The sequence below is a fragment of the Peromyscus eremicus genome, chromosome 8b, assembly GCF_949786415.1.
Source record: "Peromyscus eremicus chromosome 8b, PerEre_H2_v1, whole genome shotgun sequence".
Classification (NCBI taxonomy): Eukaryota; Metazoa; Chordata; class Mammalia; order Rodentia; family Cricetidae; genus Peromyscus; species Peromyscus eremicus.
The window spans coordinates 54,212,035-54,235,045 of record NC_081424.1 but is presented as its reverse complement, the minus strand read 5'-3'; the positions used below and the strand labels follow the sequence as shown (position 1 = coordinate 54,235,045).

Here is a 23,011-nt window from a genome sequence, read left to right as displayed (position 1 = left end):
TGGAGAAGAGTTTGATTAGCTCATTAATCCATTGCTTTTCCTACTATCACTTGTGAGAGTTAGTAATTGAAACAGTTTGGAGGGGAAAAGGCCTTGCCTTAAGCCATACCAGAAAACCAATTCTACTTCTAATATGAGGTGAACTAAGGTGAATATATATGATGTTCATATATATGTCACACACACACATATATGAAGAAAATATGTTCATGTGTACATAATTTCCAATTGGCATAGGAATTCTATACACACAAAAAAGCAGATTTTTAAGAAACTGTTGTTGCTAGAGAGATTTTTTATTTGTTTGTTTATTTGAAATAGGTTCTTGTACATAGTCCAGACTGTCCCAGAAGCCACTCTTGTAGCCTACACTGGCCTGGACTCAGAAGGCTTCCTGTCTCAGTCTCCCACATATATAATTTGCTTTTTGTTTTTGTTTGGTTTTGTTTTAGTTTTCTTTCTATCTTTTCCTTGTAGTGCTGGCAATTACAATCACAGCAGGGGCTTGCACATTCAAAGCCCATGCTCTGTCTGAGACCTGCCCTCAGAACCAGGGCCTTAAAAGGAAAGGCTTGGAGTGGTCTGTGGTGCCGAATGCCTTTAACCCCAGCACTCGGGAGGCAGAGCCAGGAGGATCTCTGTGAGTTTGAGGCCAGCCTGGTCTACAGAGCAAGATCCAGGACAGGCACCAAAACTACACAGAGAAACCCTGTCTCGGAAAAAAAAAAAAAAGAGGAAAGGCTTGGAAAATTTATCACATCAAATTTTCCCCAAGAAAAGGCATCACAAATAACCCCGAAAAGAAGCAATAGCTAGAATAAGTGATGTAAAAAAAAAATACATAACAGATGCAGAACTTTCAAACCCTATTTTAAACAGGGGATCCAGTCTATTTTAAATATGGTTTTAAACCATTTCCCTATGGCTGAGTTCTAGCTCAGCAGTGGAGTTTGTGTCTGGCATGCACAAGGGCTGCGGCCTAATCCTTTGCACCCAGAAACAAATTCCCCAGGGCTGGAGATGGACTGAAGGTATAAGCTCAAGGAGAGAGGGTATCCTTTGCATGAGGCCCTGCATCAATCTCTAGCTTCATACACACAGGCTCCTGCATGCATGTGTGTGTACACACACACACACACACACACACACACACACTCACACACACACACACACACAACAATAATAATAATAATAAAAATAAATAATAATAATAATAATAATAATAATAATAATAATAAACAACATGGGCCAAAGACATGAACAGAAAGTTCACCACAGGGGAAACCCAGGTATCTAATGCCTCTATGGGAACCTCTGCTTATTTCAGTTAGTTGTCACCTCTAAAGATTTATTTATTTATTGTGTATACAGCATGTATCCCTGCAGGCCAGAAGAGGGCACCAGATCTCATTGCAGATGGTTGTGAGCCACCATGTGGTTGCTGGGATTTGAACTCAGAACCTCTGGAAGAGCAGTCAGTGCTCTTAACCTCTGAGCCATCTGGTTGTCACCTCTAAATAATAGTGATATTTCTTTTTATATCAGTGGGAAAATTTTAAAAGTTACTTTATGAGAGGCTGGAGAGACAGCTCAAAGGTTAAGAACCCTTGCGGCAGGGTTCAGTTCCCAGCACCCACATAGTGAGTGGAACTCCAGTTCTATGGGATCCAACGCTCCTTTCTGGTGGTTTGAATGAATGGGCCCGCCTCATAGGCTCATAGGTTTGAATACTCGGTCCCCAGTGGTGGCACTGTTTGGGAAGGACTAGGAGGTGTGGCTGTGTTGGAGGAGGTGTGTCACTGGGGGCAGGCTTTGAGTTTTCCAAAGACTTGTGCCAATCCCAGTCTCAGTCAGTCAGGCTCTCCCTCCCTTTCTGCCTTGTGGATGGGGGGGTCAATATGTGAGCTCTCAGCTGCTCCCTTACTTCTCCATCATTGACTCTAACTCTCTGAAACTCTAAGATTCCTTGGTCACAGTGTTTTATCACAGCAATAGAAAAGTAATTAAGACACATGGGCACTGCACACCCAGGGTGCACATACATACATGCACACAAAGCATCCATACACATAAAATAAAATAGATCTTCAAAAAAAGTTATTTATGAATTGTGTGAGGAAGATGTTAATTTTGTTTTTCCTGTATAAAATCAAACTTCCAACACCCTTTAGCTCCTTGACACGCACTGAATGTTGTTGCCCCTAAATTTCAACTCCTGTGTTGGAACTTAACTCCCACGTAAGGATATTTGGAGGTGGGGCCTTTGGGAGATGGTTAGGTGTGAGGGTGGCCCTCGTGAATGGGATTTGTGCTCTTATACAGGAGTCCTCAGAGAGATGCCCTTCCCTGCTTCTCCCCTGGGATGACAGACACAGACGTCTGTCTGTGCACAGACGTCTGTCTGTGGACCAGGGAGCTGGCCCTCACCAGACACCAGCTCTGTCAGCACCCGGGCTTCCCAGCATCCGCAACTGCAAGGATAAATTTCTGCTGTCTCTTACCCATCCAGTCTCTAGCCGTCTGTTGACAGCAACTCAAATGGTCTAAAATGCCCCTTGGGCCTCCAAATTCCCATATATGTGAAGGTCTATAAAGTTAGACTTTGATTTTCTATTGACCTGTCTTTACCCTTGCATCAGCAACACTTCCAAGGACCACAGCTACCTGATGCCGAACTTCAAGTAAAACAAAACAACCCCCAACAACTTACGGGTTGCACTTCCTCTTCTTCTCCTCTCCGTAGGCCAGGTTCTTACAGGTCTTGATGTGTATTTCTAAAGAACGGCTTTGATAGCAGTAATGAATGGCAAATTCTATTTCTCCAGTGACGTTAGCGTTGTCAAAATTACCCATCTCCGTGCAGGTACTGTTAATGCTAATTAAGCTTCCCTGGAATCAATGGCAGACATAATAGGTTAACTCACAGCCAATAAGTTTATTTTGCAGTTCTGCTCTCGTGATCAATCACAGTTCACACAGAGCATGCATCCTGACTCATGTTAAGCTGATACACGCACCCCAGCATGCACTTTGCTAACCCAAGTTGCCACCTGGGGACCTCTCAGGCGGTGAGGCATCCTCAGCAGACCGTCCCTCCTTATGTCTTCACCGTGAGTCACCGGGGCGAAGTGGACTCGCTCATGCGCCATTCTGTAAACTTAGGTCTTGGACCAGATGGTATCCGTGGCTGGATGGTGTGTGTGAAGCAGCAGACAGTGAGACTAAGTGGCTGAGGCTAGAATCAGGGACAACTGACTCCAGGGCTAACTCTGCTACTCACTGGCTATGTCCAAGTCTAACAGAGATCAATAATACCGACCTCAGAGTTACACCAAGTGACTTAGGTGGACTGTGCGAAGATAACAATACATTATATTTGCACCTAAAATAAAAATAAAATTGCCTTCAAATATTAGAGCAGTCCAAGCATAAATGCTACATGAAGGTATGCATCCCAGGATGCCTGTGCCTGAAAGATTAAGTCATCGAATCACTGTTAAATTTCCTTAAATAACCGCCACCATTTGTGAGTAGTCCATGTCAGTACTGACTTTGTAGGAACAGTGAAGCCTAAATAATTTCTGTTTCCGATACCCAACGGGCTCCTCCGTACCGTAAAACCAGGAAAATCTACAGCAGAAAGCGGTAACTGGCAGAGAGAGATAAAAACCAAACCGACTCAAAGGGCCTGGGACCCGCCTTAACTAATGCCAGCAGCCAGCGCCGCCACACCCGGGCTCAGAAAAATGTCATCTGACAAACCACGTGACAGTCGGATTGGGAAACAACTTTGAACCAGTATACATTCAAAGACAGCGGGACGGTGAAGCGGCGAGGATGAGCAAGGGTTAAAAAGGAAGACTGGGGAAAAGATGTGGGGAGGGAGGAGGCAACGGAATGGAAGGAAAGGAAGAGCTCAAGAATTCTAGTCATTACAATACAATTTGTGCCGGGACTGTAGCCCAGTGATAAAGCACTTGCCCACAATGCAGAAGGCCCTAGGTTCGATGCCTAGGACTGGGAAAAAACTCAAAGGACCCTTTGCCTGGAACTCAGCCCAGGAGAAGTACTTGGCCCTCCACACGAAATTCTTTGGAGGTGGCTGATAACCTTTCCACCAGCTCCTTGTCTGGGACTCAGTTCTGATTTCTCTGGAGCCAGAACAGAACTTCAGAGCAAGCTGTAAACTTGAACAGTAACCTGAGTCAACCAAACAGTCCTGGCCTAGAAGAGCAAGCTAGATCTGATTCCTGCCAGAGCCAATGGGGCTGACGGCCTTCGAAAGAAAAGCAACTCAGGTCAAAACAAAGACCATCCACCCACCGGTGGTCAGGGACCCCCTGAAGGTCATGAGGTTACCTACTAATCACCTCAAGCTGAATCCTGGGCCTGTCTATATCATAAAGGCAGAAAAACTAGGAAAATTACAGCTATGATTTTTCTTTTATAAGTAATATATTGTTAGCCAAGAACACACGGAAAAGAACTACAGAGTGGGTTCGCCAGTGATAGGCGGACTTTCGTCCCCGGCTGAGCCCTGCTGGCTGTGTGATCTCCAGCAATTTCCCTCGGTTTCCTCATTTGTAAAACAGACTGTGTTGCCTCAGTGAGTTATAAAAACATAAAGGGTTAGAACCCCGGCCTGTGGGCAGTGCCCAAAATGTACATGTCTGTTGAAAACCCTGCACCTTCTGGACCCCTTTGCAAGCTGGGCAAACCCCATCCTTTGTTCTTGTCTCCTTCTTGGCTGTGAAACGTACACAGTATTTAAACAGCGCGTGTAATGCACAAGAGTAGTTCAAAAATAACTGCAAGGTTAACATCTATCCCCACCCCCATGTTAAGAAAAAGAACACTAGGTCTGGGGCGATAGATCAGCAAGTAAAGTGTCTGCCACGCAAGCACGAGGACCTGGGTTCGTAACCCTACCACCCACCTAAGCCGGACACAGTAACTCATCTATGACCTCAGTGATCCTACAGGCAGAGACAGGAGAATCCCTGGATGTTCTCAGGCCAGCTAGCCAAGTGTAAGCAGTGGAAACAAGAGATCCTGTCTCAAACAAGGTGGCTTGATGATGCTGACACACATATGATGTGACATGTGCATGCCTCTGTTCACACCACACACACACACACACACACACACACACACACAATGAAAAACATCACCAGGATCTCAGAAATGCCCTGTCTGCCCCTCCTTTAGTTAGTCCCTGCCCTTCCCTTCTGAGTAGAGGCTGCTTCAAAACTACCTGCTAATCAATTTTATTTTCCTTATGGTTTCATTAGTACTATCAACTCCCCTCCCAAATACTATGCCTTAACCGAGTGCTCACACAGTTCAAGAATCCTATGTGCCTATGAACCACGGCACATTTTCTGTTTGGTTGCTGCCAAATTTCCAGCATTAAAATCATTACAAGCAATGCTGCCCAGGACATCCATATATGCACATGGGGGCCAACATCCTGTCTGTTCAATTGTTCAAGAGTACCTGCGGGGCTGGGAGTGTAGCTCAGTGGTGAGGGATGTGTTCAGCATGCACGAGGCCTGTGGCAGAAGCAGACACCGCAAGGCTTTTGACTGTGTGCCTATACCTCTGGTTGCCCTCCAGGGAAGTTGCAACAATTTTCATTCACCATGTGGTTTTCAGATGCCTGACGCTCTGGGGCCTTGCCTTGCATTTTTTAGACGTTATTAACATCATCCCAAAATAGTAGTTTGCTTAAATTTTGCCCTGATTTCACTACTTGGGAGGTTGGATAATTGTCTCTATTTATTCCCCGCCTCTAAGTGTAAGTGGAGATTTCATAAGCGTTTACTAGCTCAACTCCTCGTTTCTCAGAGTTGTGAATTTCTCCAGGAAGGGTAGGTAACATCTTTGGACAAGAAATAACATAGTGGTTACTTGCCTTATGGAAGTTTGAATCCCTTAGGCAAATACTGCTTTAGTTTAAAAGAAGATATTACAGTTAAGGACAATCTAATCTCATTATCATAAATTTGAAGGGTACACACCACAAAAAAAAAAAATTAGAAGGGATGAGAATGGCGTGCCCTATTGAGTGTAAGCCAAGAAAAACTATCACAAGAAAGAAGGCCCACATGTCCTTCTCCTTAGCTCAGTGTCACGGCCCCAACTCTTCTTAGAACATCTAAAAGGGTTTTTTTGTATAAGATGTATATGTACAGGTATGAATACATGTTCCTGTGAAGGCACACATGCCACAAGGCATATTTGGATGTCAGAGGACAACTTTGGGTGTCTGTCCGTACCTCCCACCATATTTACACCAGACTAACTGGCTTTGAGCTTTGGGGGTATTCTCTTGGGATTTTAGACACGTTGAAAGGGTATAGGGCGCTGGTGGCTGGCGCTGGTTTGGTCGGCGTTGGAAAGGTCACAGTCATGACAGAACCCAGTGGTACCTTTTAGAGCTTTATTAGGAGAGAGAGAGAGAGAGAGAGAGAGAGAGAGAGAGAGAGAGAGAGAGAGCGCCAGAGAGATGCAGAAAGAGGCACAGAGAGAGGCAGAGAGCGTGGGGGTGCATGTCCGGCTTTTAGGCTAGGATGCAGTCGCCCGCTGATGACGTAATAAGGCGCTAGACAAGACCCCCCCCCCCAGCTGCGCATATACAGAATCCTTACACACATGCTACAACATCTGGCTTTTATAGGGTTGCAGGGATTTGAACTAGAGACATTGGATTATAGATTTACCCACTGAGCCGTTTCCCTCTGCCCAACCTTAATCCTTGAAGGTTTTCCAAGCAGGGATCAACTAGCTACAGGGAGAAGAAACAAGTAAGTAAAACCAGTTCATACAAGTGCTCAACAAGCCTGTGGGGCACATCTGATGGTCTATGGTCCCTGGGCTAGGTGACCCCACGTTCTGCAGGCCCTGTAGGACTCAAGTAAACCACCTGACCCCTGACACAATCAGGTTGGTTGATTGTGAAATGGACTAACAGTTGATAAAAGGCAGATAAGGGAAGTGGGTCTCAGGTAGAAGATGCTAAGCATATGATAAGCCTGAAGCAGATGAGTGAAATGGGAACAGACAGGGGCCTCTCTGAGAAGGAGCCTCCAAACAAAATTTCAAAGAAGTAGGGAGTGGTTTGGGAATGTCTGTGTCCTGGGGCTTGAGAGCCAGTGAAAGACCCTGTGGTTGAGCCGAGGGACCAATGGGAGCAGATGAGGTCAAAGCAGAATGGGGGCAGGGTGTACAGGACCCGTGGACTATCTCAAGTGTTCTTAGAGATGTATTGGCTCTGGAACTGTAAGAACGTGATTCTGGCCCTGTGGAGGAGTGTGGAGCCAACTCTAGTGGGATGCCAGGAACTGGGCCGACTCAGTTCCTCGGATTCTCTAGGAAGTGAGTTCGGTTTTGTTCTACTGGATCAGTGTCCTTTTGAGTCAACCTCAGGCTCTTGCTGGCTCCTTTCCAGAGCCTCCCTGCCCTCAGGCCACTCTCACTGCCTTGAACCCACCACAGGAATCCACACCAGAAAAGAAGGTTCTAGAGCCAGCCTTGCCCACCTGATCTTCACGGAGATGACGTGCACTGTTTTACGGGCCGAGGAAAGTCCTCCGGTCTTGGCCTGGCATTTCCCAGCTGCCGTGCAGCTCTCAGGCTTGAGCGGGCAGGACCCGGAGACCTAACCTCCCTACATGCTGGCAATATAGCCAACTTGCCAGTTCATTTCATTGCCTGACCTCCAGATAAACAGCAGATGCCATGGCTTCTATACTCCTGATTTGGCATGCCATCTCCCCCAAGCTCCTGGAACACCACTGCTGCAACCTGCCTCCTCAGCTCCCTCCAGGAACGTTGCTGAGATTTCCACCATGCGTGACTCCTGGTTCCCCCCTCCCACTTCGCCCCTTGTCAGCTTGAAGTAGTCTCGGGAATTCAGCGCCCTTGTTCCCCCACTTGCTTCCATAACTCATCTTTTTATAATAATCAAAACGGAGGAATGTTAATATTCTGACCCGCCCCTTGAAATCTGGCGCTGCCCTGTGTCCTCATTTTAAGGAAAAACCCCTCCCCTTCCTCTCTCTCTTCCGCACTCTTAAAAGCTTCCCTATCATGGGGTGCGCTTCTCCTCCTCTCTCCTCTTCCTCTCTCTTTTCTGTCTTTCTGTCTCCTTACCTCCCTACTATAATAAACTCTTTCCACACAGACGCAGTGCCCGGGTTGTGAGCAGCTTTCCATGCTGCTGTGTCAACCACTGCCATGCCCGCATGGCATGTCTGGCCCGCTGCCCACCACTGCATCTGCCCAGCATGCCAGCATGTTTTCCCTCGCACGTGGGATATCCTGGCCCAGCCAGCTGGGGGTCCCCCGTGCAATATATCACACCACTCTTGCCTTTCATCTTTCTAGACTATTCTGCAACATCAACAGCCCTGGGTGTTAAGCTATCCTCAAATGCAAGCTCTGAAACCTATGATATGAGGAGATGAGTAGGTCACGAGAGTGGGGCCTTCATGAGTGGGGTTAGCATCCTCAGAAAACAGGCCAAAGGGAGCTCCCTCACTGCTTCCACCAGGTGAGCACACAGTTTGACCATGCCCATCACCAAGCAGGAAATAGGCCCTGAACAGATTGAGTCTACCATCGTCTTGATCTTGGAATCCCATCTTCTAGAATCGTAAGTAAACTTCTATTGTTTTCAAATTACCAAGTCAGTGGTGTTTTGTGATGCCAACACAGAACCAATCAAAACTACCGTTAATCGAGGCCTCAGGTTCCCTCCCGCACGGGTAGCGTTAGGTTTTGTTTAGTAGATGAGTGAATAGGTGACTACAGATGCAGTCTAGAAATAGAACAGATTTAAACACTAGGAAGCCATTTGAAAAAGAAGAATAAAATCGAAACACCTACACTTCAAAACTTAAAGGAAAGCTACAAACAAGACAAGGTGGTCCTGACATCAGCATAGGCCTAGTGACCAGGGGAACAGAGTCCAGAATAGGGACCACGCTCATAAGACTTGATGGGACAAAATGATCTAGTCACTAGAGGAAAGACAGTCTTTTTAAAAACAAAGAATGCTGTATTGACTAAATAACCACATAAAATTAGCCTCAACCTGAGCATCGTACCAAACAAGTCAGAGTGCAGATGAAAACAGAAAAGGAAGATCTAATTAAAGCTTCTAGAAAACAGGACACTATCGCCACAGCCTGCAAAGATACAAACCACAGGAATACCCACAGAAGAAAATCTTGATAAACGAGACCATCAAAATTTAAAACGTTTTCTCTGGACATGGTGGCACATGCCTTTAATGCCAGCACTTGGGAGGCAGAGCCAGGCAGATCTCTGTGAGTTCCAGGCCAGTGTGGTCTACAGAGTGAGTTTCAAGCCAGTCAGGGCTACATACAGAGAGAGACTAGGTCTCAAACAAAACAAAACAAACTTTAAAACTTTTCCTTAAAGCTGGAGGTGGTAGCAACATGTCTTTAATCCCAGCTCTCGGGAGGCAGAGACAGGCAGATCTCTAAGTTTGAGGCCAACCTGGTCTACAGAGCGAGATCCAGGACAGACAAGACTACACAGAGAAACCCTGTCTTGAAAAAAAAAAAAAAAAAAAAAACCCAAAAAGAAACAAAAAACAACCCACTTTTCCTTGACACACACCATTATTCTGTTACTGTCTTACCCTGCTTTCTGATGCTATGATAAAAACCATGACCTAAAGCAACTTTGGGAGGAAAGGGTCTATTCAGCTTACAGGTCACAGTCCATCATGAAAGAAGGCCAGGGGCAGGAGCTCGAGGCAGGAACCAGGAGATGGGAACTGAAGCAGAGACCATGGAGGGATACTGCTTACTGGCTTGTGGCTTGCTCTGCTGGCTTTCTTATGTAACCCAGGACCACCACCTAAGGGTGACACCACCCACAAAGGGCTGGGCCCTTCTCTAGTCAGTTATCAAGAAAATGTTTAACAGACTTGCCCATGAACCAATCTGATGGAGGCAGTTCCTCAGCTGGGATTCCCTCTTTCCAGATGACTCCAGTTTGTGTCAAGTTGACAAAAAACCAGCACAATTAATTACTAGTTACTTTCTGAAGGTAGAAAATGTTCTCCACAATACAACATTTTTAAAAAGATGAACAGAAGCCGGGCGGTGGTGGCGCACGCCTTTAATCCCAGCACTCGGGAGGCAGAGGCAGGTGGATCTCTGTGAGTTCGAGGCCAGCCTGGGCTACCAAGTGAGTTCCAGGAAAGGTGCAAAGCTACACAGAGAAACCCTGTCTCGAAAAACCAAAAAAAAAAAAAAAAAAAAAGATGAACAGAAAAGCCGGCTTCACTGTATTTTGAGGCTTTCCCTAGCTCCAAATCTAAGTGAAAATCACCTCCACACTCAACTCTCACACTCCGTATTGACCACAAGACGAGAGTCTAGTCCTTCCTTGTGTCTTAGCTACTTTCCTATCACTATCACCATGACCAAGGCAACTTACGGAAGAAAGTTTATTGGGGGCTTATGGTTTCAGAAGGTGAGTCCTTGACCATCATTCGTGGGGAGCATGGCAGCAGACAGGCAGGTATAGCGCTGGAGCAGCAGCTGAGAGTTTACATCTGATCCACAAGCATGAAGCAGAGGAAGAGCTAACTGGGAATGGGATGAGCTTCTGAAATGCCACTAGGGATCCGCCTCCTCCATCAAGGTCACTCCTCCCAGTCCTTCACAAACAGTTCCAACAACTGAGGACCAAGCATTCTGAGCCTATGGGGGCCATTCTTATCTAATACACCAGGCCTTACCTACCAGGCCAGCTGGATAATGTCTGGTTGGCTTTCTTCCCTGGTGCTGGGGATTCAACAGAGTTGTACTGTGTACATGCCATGCCTGTGTGCTACTATTGAGCTATATTTCTAGTCGTTGATGTCTTGAAAACTACACATCTTAAAGAATGCTGGGACAAGACTCACATGTCTCAGGCCTCCAGAGAAGACAGTGCTGCGTGCTGGACTGGATGGGAGAATGTCTTGCTTCAAAACAGGGCTGGGAGGGTCTTTGGGATCTTCTTGATGGAACGCTTTCAGAATATCGGGCGAGCTGACCTTCTGGAGAGGGTAAAAACAAACATCATAGCCCACATCCCATGTGACTGAAGAGACCAGCAAGCCCAGCCTGCATCTGCGAAGTGATGTTTCTCACACACAAACCTCTGCCAGCTGAGTAGGAAGACACACTTGTGTTTGGATCAAGGCACACACCCCACACACCGGCAGGACCCTAGGGCAGAGTCATTAGGGACAGTCACAAGCATTGACAGATGGGCTGCTTTGTGTTACAGGAAGTGCTGAAACATTTAAGTTCTGGCTTTAATAATGATCATGACATGCAGTCATGTGAAATACAGTTTCATATTGGCAAACAATTTTACTTTTAGTGTGCCCATATAAAGGGAAAAATACATCTTTAAATTGTATTTATTCTCTTTTTCTTTGGCTAATAATTAGTATTTCTCCTATAACGTCACAGCTGTACTTCTCAATAGCCACTAACAACATGGGGATGGATTTAATCCAAATTAGTTGTAGTAAAATACAATTGATAAACTAGGTTCCCAGCTGTGCCATGCTGAGAGTGTGGCCACAAGAGGACATCCAAGCAGCGGAGTCTACACGGGCAGGGCCATCTATCCACAGCCTCTCCCGCTCTTCCTTGCTTGGATCCCTCCACCCTCACAGCTCAGACAACCTCTGGACTGTGATTGTCTGGGAGGCTCTGTCCCATGGACTCATGCTGCAGGGGAGGGACATGCCAAGGATGTCACGTGACACCAACATTCAGAATGCCAGGAGTGAGGCCAGAGGGAACCTGAGATACCCTGCATGGGGCACATTTCGCCCCAAGTGAAAAGAAAGCACCTCTCATGGCAGGAGTGGGGGAGGGGCTGGAATACTCCAAGTAGGCTTGGCCTCCTCCTTCTGAACACACTGGTCTCTGCCAACTCTCTACCCCAGTGTCCTCATCTTTCATGGGGACGAATCGAACAGAGCTGCTTTAAAGATAAACACCAACATGGCCTCTCTGCAGAGAATGATGCTGGGCATGCAGACAGCCCTCAGTGGGGGACACCATCAGACTAGCTTCACCTGACCTGGTAAGTGCTGAACTGCTGGGGTTCCCTTCCTTGAGCCCTCCTCCTTCCGGCCTTCCCTTGTCCTCACAGGGGAAACTGAAGCAGCCTGGAAATTAGCAACATCTAAACCCAGGTTCTGCTCCCGGCACCGTCGTTCCCGAGCTGTGAGCTGTTGGACGTGTTGGTTGGCTTCTGAGTAAAGCTCAGGTTTTTGACGATGGTCGTGGGAGTAAGTCTATTCTGTGATACAGCAGGCAACCAAGGCACCACCTGCCCAAAGTCCTTCGGAAGTGGACCTTATGCCAGCCCCCATCTGCCCCCTTGAAGAAAAGAGGTTGGCTCCAGGGAGCCACTGTGAGCAGACACATTCGCACTTGGGAACTCCAAAGCCCTCCTGAGCATATCTCAAATGTTTGAGACACAAGTCACTGGAGAACTGTCAGCATCAGCAACTGCTTGTCACCAGAGGCTCAATAGAAAGGCATCAGAGACCCCGAATATCATGCCCAGTGCGGACGCAGTGATGTGGGAGTCTGCATCTCATGCCCAGTGAGGACTCAGTGATGTGGGAGTCTGCATCTCAGACCCAGTGCGGATGCAGTGATGTGGGAGTCTACACCTCATACCCAGTGAGGATGCAGTGATGTGGGATTCTGCATCTCATACCCAGTGAGGATGCAGTGATGTGGGAGTCTACACCTCATACCCAGTGAGGACACAGTGATGTGGGAGTCTGCATCTCAGACCCAGTGAGGATGCAGTGATGTGGGAGTCTGCATCTCATACCCAGTGAGGATGCAGTGATGTGGGAGTCTGCATCTCATACCCAGTGAGAATGCAGTGATGTGGGAGTCTGCATCTCATACCCAGTGAGGATGCAGTGATGTGGGAGTCTACATCTCATACCCAGTGAGGATGCAGTGATGTGGAAGTCTACATCTCATACCCAGTGAGGATGCAGTGATGTAGGAGTCTGCATCTTATACCCAGTGAGGATGCAGTGATGCGGGAGTCTACATCCTATACCCAGTGAGGATGCAGTGATGTGGGAGTCTATATCTCATACCCAGTGAGGATGCAGTGATGCAGGAGTCTGCATCTTATACCCAGTGAGGATGCAGTGATGTGGGAGTCTACATCTCATACCCAGTGAGGATGCAGTGATGCAGGAGTCTGCATCTCATACCCAGTGAGGATGCAGTGATGTATGAGTCTGCATCTTATACCCAGTGAGGATGCAGTGATGTAGGAATCTGCATCTCAGACCCAGTGAGGATGCAGTGATGTAGGAGTCTACACCTCATACCCAGTCCTCACTCAGTGATGTGGAAGTCTCACCTCATCAAGAGCCTAGTGGCTCTCCTCCAGCCACAACTCACAACTCCAGAGTTCAGCCTCCAGACCAAGATGGGACCAGTTCAAACATAGGATTCCCATCTCCAGGTACGTAACTGTGGGCATAGGTCCTAACCTCTCTAAGCCATCATATATCCCTCAGTGTAAAACAAGGCTACTTTTAATACCCATCTTGTTGGGTTGATAGTCTGTGTAAAGCTCTCTGTACAGGGTCTAACACATCATAACAAAAGTTCAGAGATCTACCTAGGTGACCCAGATGGCAAGTTAGAGGCTTCCTTGTCTCTCTGGCTGCATACAGGAGCTCCATTCTGGGCAAACAGAGATTCCTACTGTTTTTATTTTTACCAAGGGGCATCCTGGACTCAGGTGGACATCAGCAGATGGAGGCCGATCTTGAAATTTCTAGAGCAATGGTTCTCAACCTTCCGAATGCTGTGACCCTTTAACACAGTTCCTCCGGTTGTGGTGACCCCACCACCATAAAATTATTTTCATTGTTACTTCATAACTGTAGTTTTGCTACTGTTGTGAATCACAACGTAAACATTTTTTTTTTTTTTTTGGAGACAGAGGTGTGCCTGAATACGGATTATATATAATTAGGTTTTCCTGGCTGATTAAGGTTTTCTATCAAACGACAAATAAGTACAGAGGAAAACAGGCCAGAAAACTCAGAAAAGATGACATGCGGGTGGCGGGTGGCGGGTGGCGGGTGGCGGGTGGCGGGTGGCGGGTGGCGGGTGGCGGGTGGGGAGGCCCAGCAGGCCTCAGTGCCTACCCTGGAGGTGACGTTGACGGCTGTGTCTGACTGGCTCCGCCTCTCCGTGTGGACCACACACTGCCTGGGATCCATAGCCAGAAGATGCTTCTCAGAAGACATGTCATTCTGGGACTTGGAGAGCTCTGGGAGACAAAGACAAGGGGTGACCCTTGGGAAGCACGGAACGTTGCCAAGACTTACAGATCCTCGGGGTCAGAAAGATGAAAAAGGTGAGCAGGCAGGGGTGACGGGTCCACGGTAGAACAAAGGGCACTAGGTGTGGCTGTATGCCAGAGGCAGGGAAGGGGAAAGGCTAGACCCTCCAGAGGTCCACACTGGCCCCGTGTCCCTGTGGGCAGCCGCTGTCAGGGTGGGACTCAAAGGGAACTTCCCACCCAGCTTCCCTGCCCCCCAGGCCATCCATACGATCAACCACCTGCCCTGAGCTATTGACCAGCATCCCCCTGTGACTGCTGGAAGGGAGTAAGGGTTGAGACAGCTCCATGGCTGCTTTAGTAACTATGCCCTGGAAAGACCACTTATTTGGATTTCTCGGCACAATAGGGTCCAAGCTTTCGGCTTCTGTGGGCTGTGCTGGATGAGGAACTGGCTTGGGACATGCATTAAAATAACAGTGAACAAAGTGTGAGGGAGGGAACCCCATGCAAGCGAAAGCTCTGTATTTCATCCAGACTCCTCCTCAAATCCAGCCCCCCTCCCTAGAGCTCCCCCTCAGCTATCTTCACGGCTGCACCGCACTCTCTACTTAGAAATGTGAATTACTTGTGTTATTCTAAAATATTTCCTTAACCACATTAACAGGTGACATTAACTTTAACTCTGCATTTCATTTAACACGACGTTCAGATTGTTAAGGTAGATTGTGAATATTAAAGTTACTTGTGAGATCACCAACTGTCCGATTCTCTGGACTCTAGGGTGTAGCTCACTCCAGCTGTGCTCTTGCAGAAGTCCCTTGGGAACTCATGAGCTCCACATCATCCCTCTGTCCACTGGTCCATGCACGGAGACATCCCATGCTTCTATTGCCTGCCGGCTGCCTAGTATTTGCACTGGGCAGGGAGAGCCTGGGAGGTCTCCTTTCCTCGACATCGAGGTCCCTGACCTGCTTCCCAAGCCCAGGGCACCCAGTTTTTCAGTCTCGCTTCCTAGCTGCTCTTTTCTGAGGGCCACACCACCCCAACATTCTCAGGTCTACCATCCAGAAGTATCTCGGGGGGCATCAGTTGATGTCAGCAACTGGAGACGACTAGCACATGGCGGAGATCCTCAATGACAGCCATCTCCCAGCAGCCTGGATGTGAAGGCTCCCCTGTCTGGCCATTGGTCGAAGCTGTCTGCCATCTGTCTGTTCACACTACCTTGGGACTGCACCTATGTGGTCCATTTCAAGGTTATGGCTCCAGGACAACAGAACCTGACAAGTTTGGGGTTCCGACAAGTAGCTTTCTACGTTGGTGGGGGTGGGGTGGGGCTGAAGAAGCAGAAACACAGATTGCTCCCAAATCAACCCCATCTTCGTCTGCTAAGGGGGCCCAGCACGTGACATCTACAGGTCTTACATAGGCCTGGAATCTCTTTCCTCTAGGTGCTTGAAACAACATTGGCAGACAGAGGGTACCACTCTGGGTCATCATTCTCAAATCCTCTGGTTCCAAACCAACTTTAGCATCCTGGGTCCCTGGTCAGTAGACTTGCTCTGGGCCCTTCCCAAGGCCCTCCCGAGGACCCCAGGCACTAATTCACCTTCCTCACCCCCAAGGTTGCTCTTTCCTCTGTACCCACTTCTGAGGAAAACAAAGCAAGGAGGACACACAAAGAATCGAAATGAAGAAATGGGAATCAGCACCGACAAACACTACACGTCCATTCCCAGGCCCCAGACAGGAGGCGCTAGCTGTCTCTGCCTGTGGCTGATGGCAGGCTGAGGGCAGAGGCTGCAGGTCGCAGGTGACTCCCCTATCTGAGGACAGCGGCTACCTGCACCCCATCCGAAGATTAGCTCTTTCTGTCTACACGGACAACTCAGGGCAGGGGTGGAGACAAGGCTACACCAGGTGCACCTGTGCATTCAGGGATACCTGCATGGAGGGCAAGTGTGCCGTGACACAGGTATCCTGCCTCTTTGGATTTGCGTGGCTGAGGAATCTCAGTGTTGGGATTGATTCTGAGGCACCGATTCCACAGAAGCCTTGGGATGAGGGAGTGGACTAGAATTTCCAGAAAGAAGTTCACCTGTGTTAAAGGTTCTGCAAAGCTGATTGATTAGAATGTCTGTAGAGAGCTGGAATGTTGCAGGTTCAGAGCCAGATTATCTTGGGCTCTCTTTAGTTCCCCTAATAGCCATGCATTGCCTACCCCTGTGTGTGACCTAACATCCGTCCTCATGTGACTATTAGGTAAATCCTTTTGGAAAATATAAACAAACTCCTAGCTTCCCTCAACCCAAAGGCTAAGAACGTCATCAGGTAACATCTGAGACAGATGTTTCTCTGACAGAAACTTCCCCAGTTTGCCGTAATCCAGCTCTTTGATGTTTCTACCGATGAATTTGAAAAGTGATCTTGATTCATGACTTTCCTGGTATTATCAGCACAAAATTTCCATGACACTTTTGCTGCATTTGACTGCGGGATTTGGGGTAACCTGACCCGCTCATCTTTGTCTCCAGAACAAACTCTCTCTTACTTCCTTTGAAATGAGAGCTGTGTTTCTGCAGTGATGGAGAATTCTCGGAAGCCACATGGACTTGGGGAGGGGTCTGATTTCGAAGGATGCCGTGGGACCATGGGACCAGCAGCGGCTGTGCAGAGAACAGACCACTGTCACAGCCAGGCTGGTGTCCGCGGAGGCGCCAAGAGGCCCATGAAAGTCAGCCATTTCCTCCTCCTGAGAGAGACCCAGGACAGCCCACCACTGATGGGAAGAGCAGGGCCTCATGGCAGCAGTCTGTGTGACGGGGGCTTGTGTGGAATACAGACGACTAATTTAAATTCAGTCGTACAATTGGCTCAGAGCCAATAACAATGAGACCATCACAGACAGAAAGGAGGCGGTAAATGGAAGACAAAAGAAAGGAGTAGAGAAAGAAATGTGTGCCCCAGGTCCATTTGGACGCGCTCTGTCACTGCCCGGGTCTGGATATCTTAGGAGGTGCAAGAAGCAGAAACAGGTAAAGTGTGTCTGAACGGAGGGAACGATAAAAGAGATGGGGTGCCAGGGCAGGGCAGGGTTAACTGCACTCGCGACTGGGACATTACTGCCACCTGTGGAAAAGTTTACCGGGGAGAAGAACAGATAGGGGGAAGATCCTGGGCTCCGCCAGCCAGAAAAGCCAGGGTTTGGGATTCATTGCAAGGTATTTTCCTGTTTTGTTTTCCTTCCTCTGGAATCCTTTGTGCTGCTGAGCTGGGCAGGTTTGGGCAGGACAAGCAGGAGTCAGAGTGAGGCTGATAGACTGAAATGGCTCCTGCCCTCCACAAGGAGCCAGAGGCTGCTCCATTGAGCCATGGTCTTTCCCATCTGGGGCTGCCTGGGCTGGCCTGCATGAGGCAGGATGGAAGAGCAACTTCAGAAATGTCACTTACTTTTCATCTGGGTGGTGACCGACAGAAACAAATTCTCCACAGACTTGTTAAATCCTCTGAAGTGACCAAGTTCCTGTAACTGAAACAGACACGGGACAATGAGCTGTGAGACCCACCTCTGCCTCCGGGCTGCCAGCCCCCAAACACTGCAGGCAGGAAGGGGTGGGAAGGTGTGCCGGTGTGGGTACAAGTGTGCGTGTCTGGAGGGATAGGGCACAGCCCCCAGGAAGGAGGCATCCCTGGCACTCAGCCATTTCCCTCTGTGTTTTGCAGCCTCATTAAAGGATGGAGCATTATCGACAGGTAGTTCACAAGATAACAACCACCTCTTAGACATAATGACTGACATTTCATTGGCTCAAGGATGGTACTCGGCTAATTATTGCTTGTTTGACCTCCTTCCTCCCCTAGCTCTACACAAATCCAACGTAGAAAGAACAGAATGCAGGTGACTAGCCTGGAAACACAGAGCTCTAGCTTCCAAAAGGGAACATAGGAAGGGGAAAAAGCAGCTTTGTTCAGGTCTCATCCATCCATCTACCCACTCGTTGGCTACTCCCCATGAAGCCGCTATTTATTTATCTATCTGTATCTGCCTACCCACTCATCTATCTACTCGTCTATCTACCTATCCATTCATCCATTTATATATCCATTCGTCCAGTGTCTATCCATCTAGCCATCCACCCATCCATCCAGTTTCCACTCGTCTGTGCACCTGCCTCACCATTCCACTCACCCATCCAACAATGCATACATCCAGAGACCACCTATCTTTCTACCCACTCACTGACTATCCATCTGTCCACCTACTCACTATCCATTCACTTGCCCACTTCATCAACCCATACAACTATCTTACCCACCCAACTATCCATCTATCCTCTGATCTATCTATCCACCCTCCCAGTGCCCATCCATTCACCGAAAATATGTCCTCAGAACACAATCACGGGAGAAAATAGAGTAGAATTGTGAGGTTCTGTGAACTCGGGAAACAATGAACATGTTTTCATCTCTCAAACAGACATGTATATTTTCCCCATGTAAGACATAATTGTTCCCCTTAATGCACAGATTGATGAAGACAATCAATGCCATACAACTCGGTGGCACGGCAGTTTCCAAGCACGCAGAGGCATTATCCTGCATGGGAGACAAGTCAAAGAATTGTTTCCACTTCTTAGGTGGAAAACCAAGGTAACTCTGAGGTCACACAGCTAAATTCTTTGGACAGAAATGGTTCTGGTCCCCCTAGAGCCTGCAAACAACATTGACTCATTCCCACGGGCACATCAGTCACACACCCCCACACAATCTGCTCTCTACACATGTCAGACCCACACACACCTAAAGGCACAGAACAGAGTCAGGGATGGAAGCTGGGGACAAGAGTCAGGATAAGATGTCTCAGGGTACAAGCAGAAGGAGCCGGCTGAGGCTGCAGATGGTCCCTAGCAATGGAACAAAAAGGAATCCACTCCAGCTCCAGGTAAGTCAGATCTGTCGGCCTAACTCTCCTGTGGCCTAACTCTCCAGCATCCTCAGCTGGCCTGCCTTCCCCACTTCCCACCCAAGGACCCTCAGAGAGACAAGTTACCCTGCCAGGGCTGCCGTGGCTCTGACTCTCACTGAGAGGTGGTGGCGTAGGAGGGACCACAGAGATTTTGCTGCCAAGAAGAGACACAATAATGGGTTAGAACTATGCAAGTTACTAGTGTACATATCTACAAACGTGAGTGTACCATTCAAGCTCTTAGCTTTGTTTGAGTCTAATTTCCTTTCAAAGAAAATGACCCAGCAGCGTGGCTTAGCCCTGCTTCTCTGAGCTGAGCGGGAGCTGCATGCTGGTGTCTCGGTAGGAACACATTCTGAAGCCACTAGGGGACCCTGGCTCTCCCCACTCAGCTTCTCTTGGACCCAGGCTTCTTATGTGGAGTCCTACCTAGACTCTTGTATGCTTAGTACAAACCACACCAGCAGAAGAGCCAACATGTGAAAGAAAAAAAAAAACAAAAACAAAAACACCTTTGGAGAAAATCTGGAAGCATGAGCTAAAAGGAGAACAAATGGGGAATGGGAAAATAAAACAAAAGGTGGATGTGGTCACATGCCTGTAACATCAGTGCTGGGTAGGCCGAGGCAAGAAGATTGCCTGACGTTCACAGGCAGCCAGGATTACATAGCAATAACCAGACCACAGGGCTACATAACAAGCTATTTCTAGGGAAGGAGGAGGAGGAGGAGGAAGGGAGGGGCACGATGATGGAAGGGGGAGGGGAAAAGGGGAAGGAGGAAGAGGAAGGGGAAGCTCTAAGTTTTGAGACCGAATAAATTTCATCATGAGCCAAAAAAAAAAAAAAAAAAAAGGCCCCGTGGGAACTGTCTGTAGTGCTCACTGAACTCAGCAGAACAGGCGTGTGCGTCCTGCTGCTCCAAGGCTGCCAGGGATTCAGAGTTCTGTGCAAAGATGTCAACATCTGTTCACAGACAACAGGTATTTTTTCCTCACAAATAGGTAGATGCCTGGTGCCAGGGAAGATGCCACAGAAGGGAAATAAAGTCAACTGCATGGTCTGGGATGTCTCAGACACTCAATCCAAAGTGGTATTTAATTTTTTACAGCATTTCAGGAGAAGCTGAGGAGAAAAACATTGAGTGTAAAAATGGGATAGCTAGAAAGTTCCTCAGGAACATCTGGAAGCTCTTCCCAAACTTTTCCAAGAACTTTACACTTAAAAAAAAAAAAAAAAAAAAAAAAGTCGTGGCCCGAGCAGTGACCTCTAGAGGTCAGGGACTCATGAGTTCTTTCGGAATGTCCTCTGAGCTCCTGCTGACGTGGGACACTCTGTCCTTCTGTACTCACCTCAGCTTCTGATAAGATTGCAGGAGCTTCGCCCCAGCAGTCTCGTGCCTGCCTGGAGGAGAAACGAGCCAAGGGCAGTCAGTACCGAGAACACACTGTGGGTGGCACAAACACAGGACCAACGCGGTGAGGTGGTTTTAATATTACTTCTTATGTTAGAAAAGGATCCTTTGGGGGGGGGCGGGGACAGAAATGCTCAGGAGTCAGAAGATGGGTGAGATGGAGCAGCAGGTAAAGGCACTTGCCACCATACCTCCCAACTCGAGCTGCATCCCCCAAATCCACATGGTGCAAGGAGAGAGACTCCTCCCCCAAATTGTTCTCTGATCACTACTCGTGTGCTTGGCACGCTCATGCACGTGTATGCACACATGCACACGCGCTCACACAAACCACTAATAAACATAGCGCTGGCTCAGCAGTTACGAGCACGGATTCATTTTTCAGAGGACCTGGTTTTGATTCCCAACACCCAACATGGCAGCTCACAACCATCTGTAACTCCAATTCCAGAGGATTCAAGGCCCTCTTCTGGCCTCGGTGGGCACACATGTGGAGCACAGACATGCATACAGACAAAACACCCATGCACATAAAATAAATAATAAACATAAAAATATAATTATAGATGGTGGGAATTATTGTGCAGCCTTCCAGTCCTGAAAAAAATCACTGGCTTGTTAATAGCAACCCCCAGCACCACACACACACATCCCATAATCCATCATGTCTGGGACTGCTTCTATTAGAAGCTGATGTTGAATTAGATTTTCTAAATCTGGGTAATTTGAAACAATCCTTTAAGTTCTCTAGTTCCTTCCCCAGGAAACACTGCATACAGAATGCCCCTTGTGATCAAGACTTAAGCTAATCTCTTTAAAAATGTAATCTACTTATTTCTAGTTAGAGTGACTAATAATTTCCTAAATCAGGCGGCACCCCCCATAGTAGCCCCTTTTGGTCTCACAATGAACTACCCCCTCCCCCAGATAAAATTCTGCCTGTCCATATTCCTGTGACCACAGTGGTTCTTAGCCACCAGCACGGTGATGGGTGGGGCTGCAGTGTGGTAGCAGGTTTGCAGCTCAAGGAGCTTTCTAGAACCTCCACGCAGCCCAACTCACCAGGGCTCTGGGGGGCGGGAGCACTCTTGTGCTGTTTGAAAGATTTTAATCCATTGCACAGATTTGGGTGTCCGGGTTTCCTAAGGACACACTGACAGAGTGGGATATTGAGGACACCAGGATTGGCAGGAGCGCCTCTGGGAGAGACAGACAACATTCAGAGTTAAACCCTGATGTCAAGTCCCAACCCTCAAAGCAGGATGTATCCCCAACTCTGGGTGTTTAGCTGGGCTGGCTTCAGAAGGCGCAGGAATCCTTAAAATCATATCTAAAGGATTTTTGTCTTGTTTTGTTTTGAAACAGGGTATCGTGTAGCCCAGGCTAGCCTTGAACTCCCTACATAGTCTGAGGAGGTCTTGAAGGTCAAATCTTGGTGCTTCCATCTCCCAGGGCTGGACTCACAGGTGTCCATCACTGCCCCTGATTTTATGTGGTATGAGGGCTCAAACCCAAGGCTTCCTGTTCACGAGGCAAGCACTCTACCAACTGAGTCATATCCCAGCCCACGTGTTTTGAGTCTCGATGTCTGTGTACATTTTGGGGGCTTCATAAAAGTATTCTAAAAGTGACCTGGGAGCATCCCCCTAGGCTGGTCCACTAAGAAGTACTTCCCCAAGGCAGAACAGAAGGCCTCTCCCAAAGGCTGTCAGCTAAACTAGTAAAACCAGAAGGCAACACATGGAGTCCCCCCATCTATAAGGGCTGCCTCGATGGCAGTGTCTGGGTAGGAACTGGGAGAGAGCCAACTCCACTGCATGGTGACGGTGGACACGGAGGCAGAGGAAAGGGGAGAAGGGGAGACGAGGAAACTGGCACAGCCGTGTACCCAACAGGACCCGGGCAAAGGCAAGGACAGTGAGCCCTGGGCACCCACGTCACGGCCCATTTCACCTCACTCACCTGCTTGTCCTTGGAGATCCGCAGCACCCAGCGCTGAGGCACAACCCCCAAGGCCACTGTTCTCCCACACCCCCAGATCCGATGCTATCATTCCGTCACCCAGTGCCTAAATCATGAGCCCTACACGGTGTCCCTTGCCTTGCCTGGGCTCCTCCATGCCCTACAGCCCTTTACAGTTCAAATAACTTACAGTTTCTTATTGCGTATCTGGTTTACCCAGGATGCAGCTGACCTCTGCCTCCGCAATTACTGTCACCCCCCCCCCACCTTGTCTCTTGCGGGTAGT

The 23,011-nt window shown here is 48.2% G+C and overlaps 1 protein-coding gene across 1 annotated transcript in view; it reads right to left on the bottom strand.

Annotated features, from left to right (window-relative positions):
- Positions 1-23,011, bottom strand: part of Sytl3 (synaptotagmin like 3) — a 58,992-nt gene that overhangs the window by 12,253 nt on the left and 23,728 nt on the right. Inside the window, exons 4-9 of the mRNA XM_059272397.1 lie at positions 20,702-20,753; positions 19,436-19,505; positions 17,836-17,914; positions 14,246-14,370; positions 10,949-11,083; positions 2,711-2,889 (exon numbers count right to left, since the gene is read on the bottom strand). Of these exons, the coding sequence (XP_059128380.1) occupies positions 2,711-2,889; positions 10,949-11,083; positions 14,246-14,370; positions 17,836-17,914; positions 19,436-19,505; positions 20,702-20,753 (640 nt within the window). The remainder of the gene's footprint in view (positions 1-2,710; positions 2,890-10,948; positions 11,084-14,245; positions 14,371-17,835; positions 17,915-19,435; positions 19,506-20,701; positions 20,754-23,011) is intronic.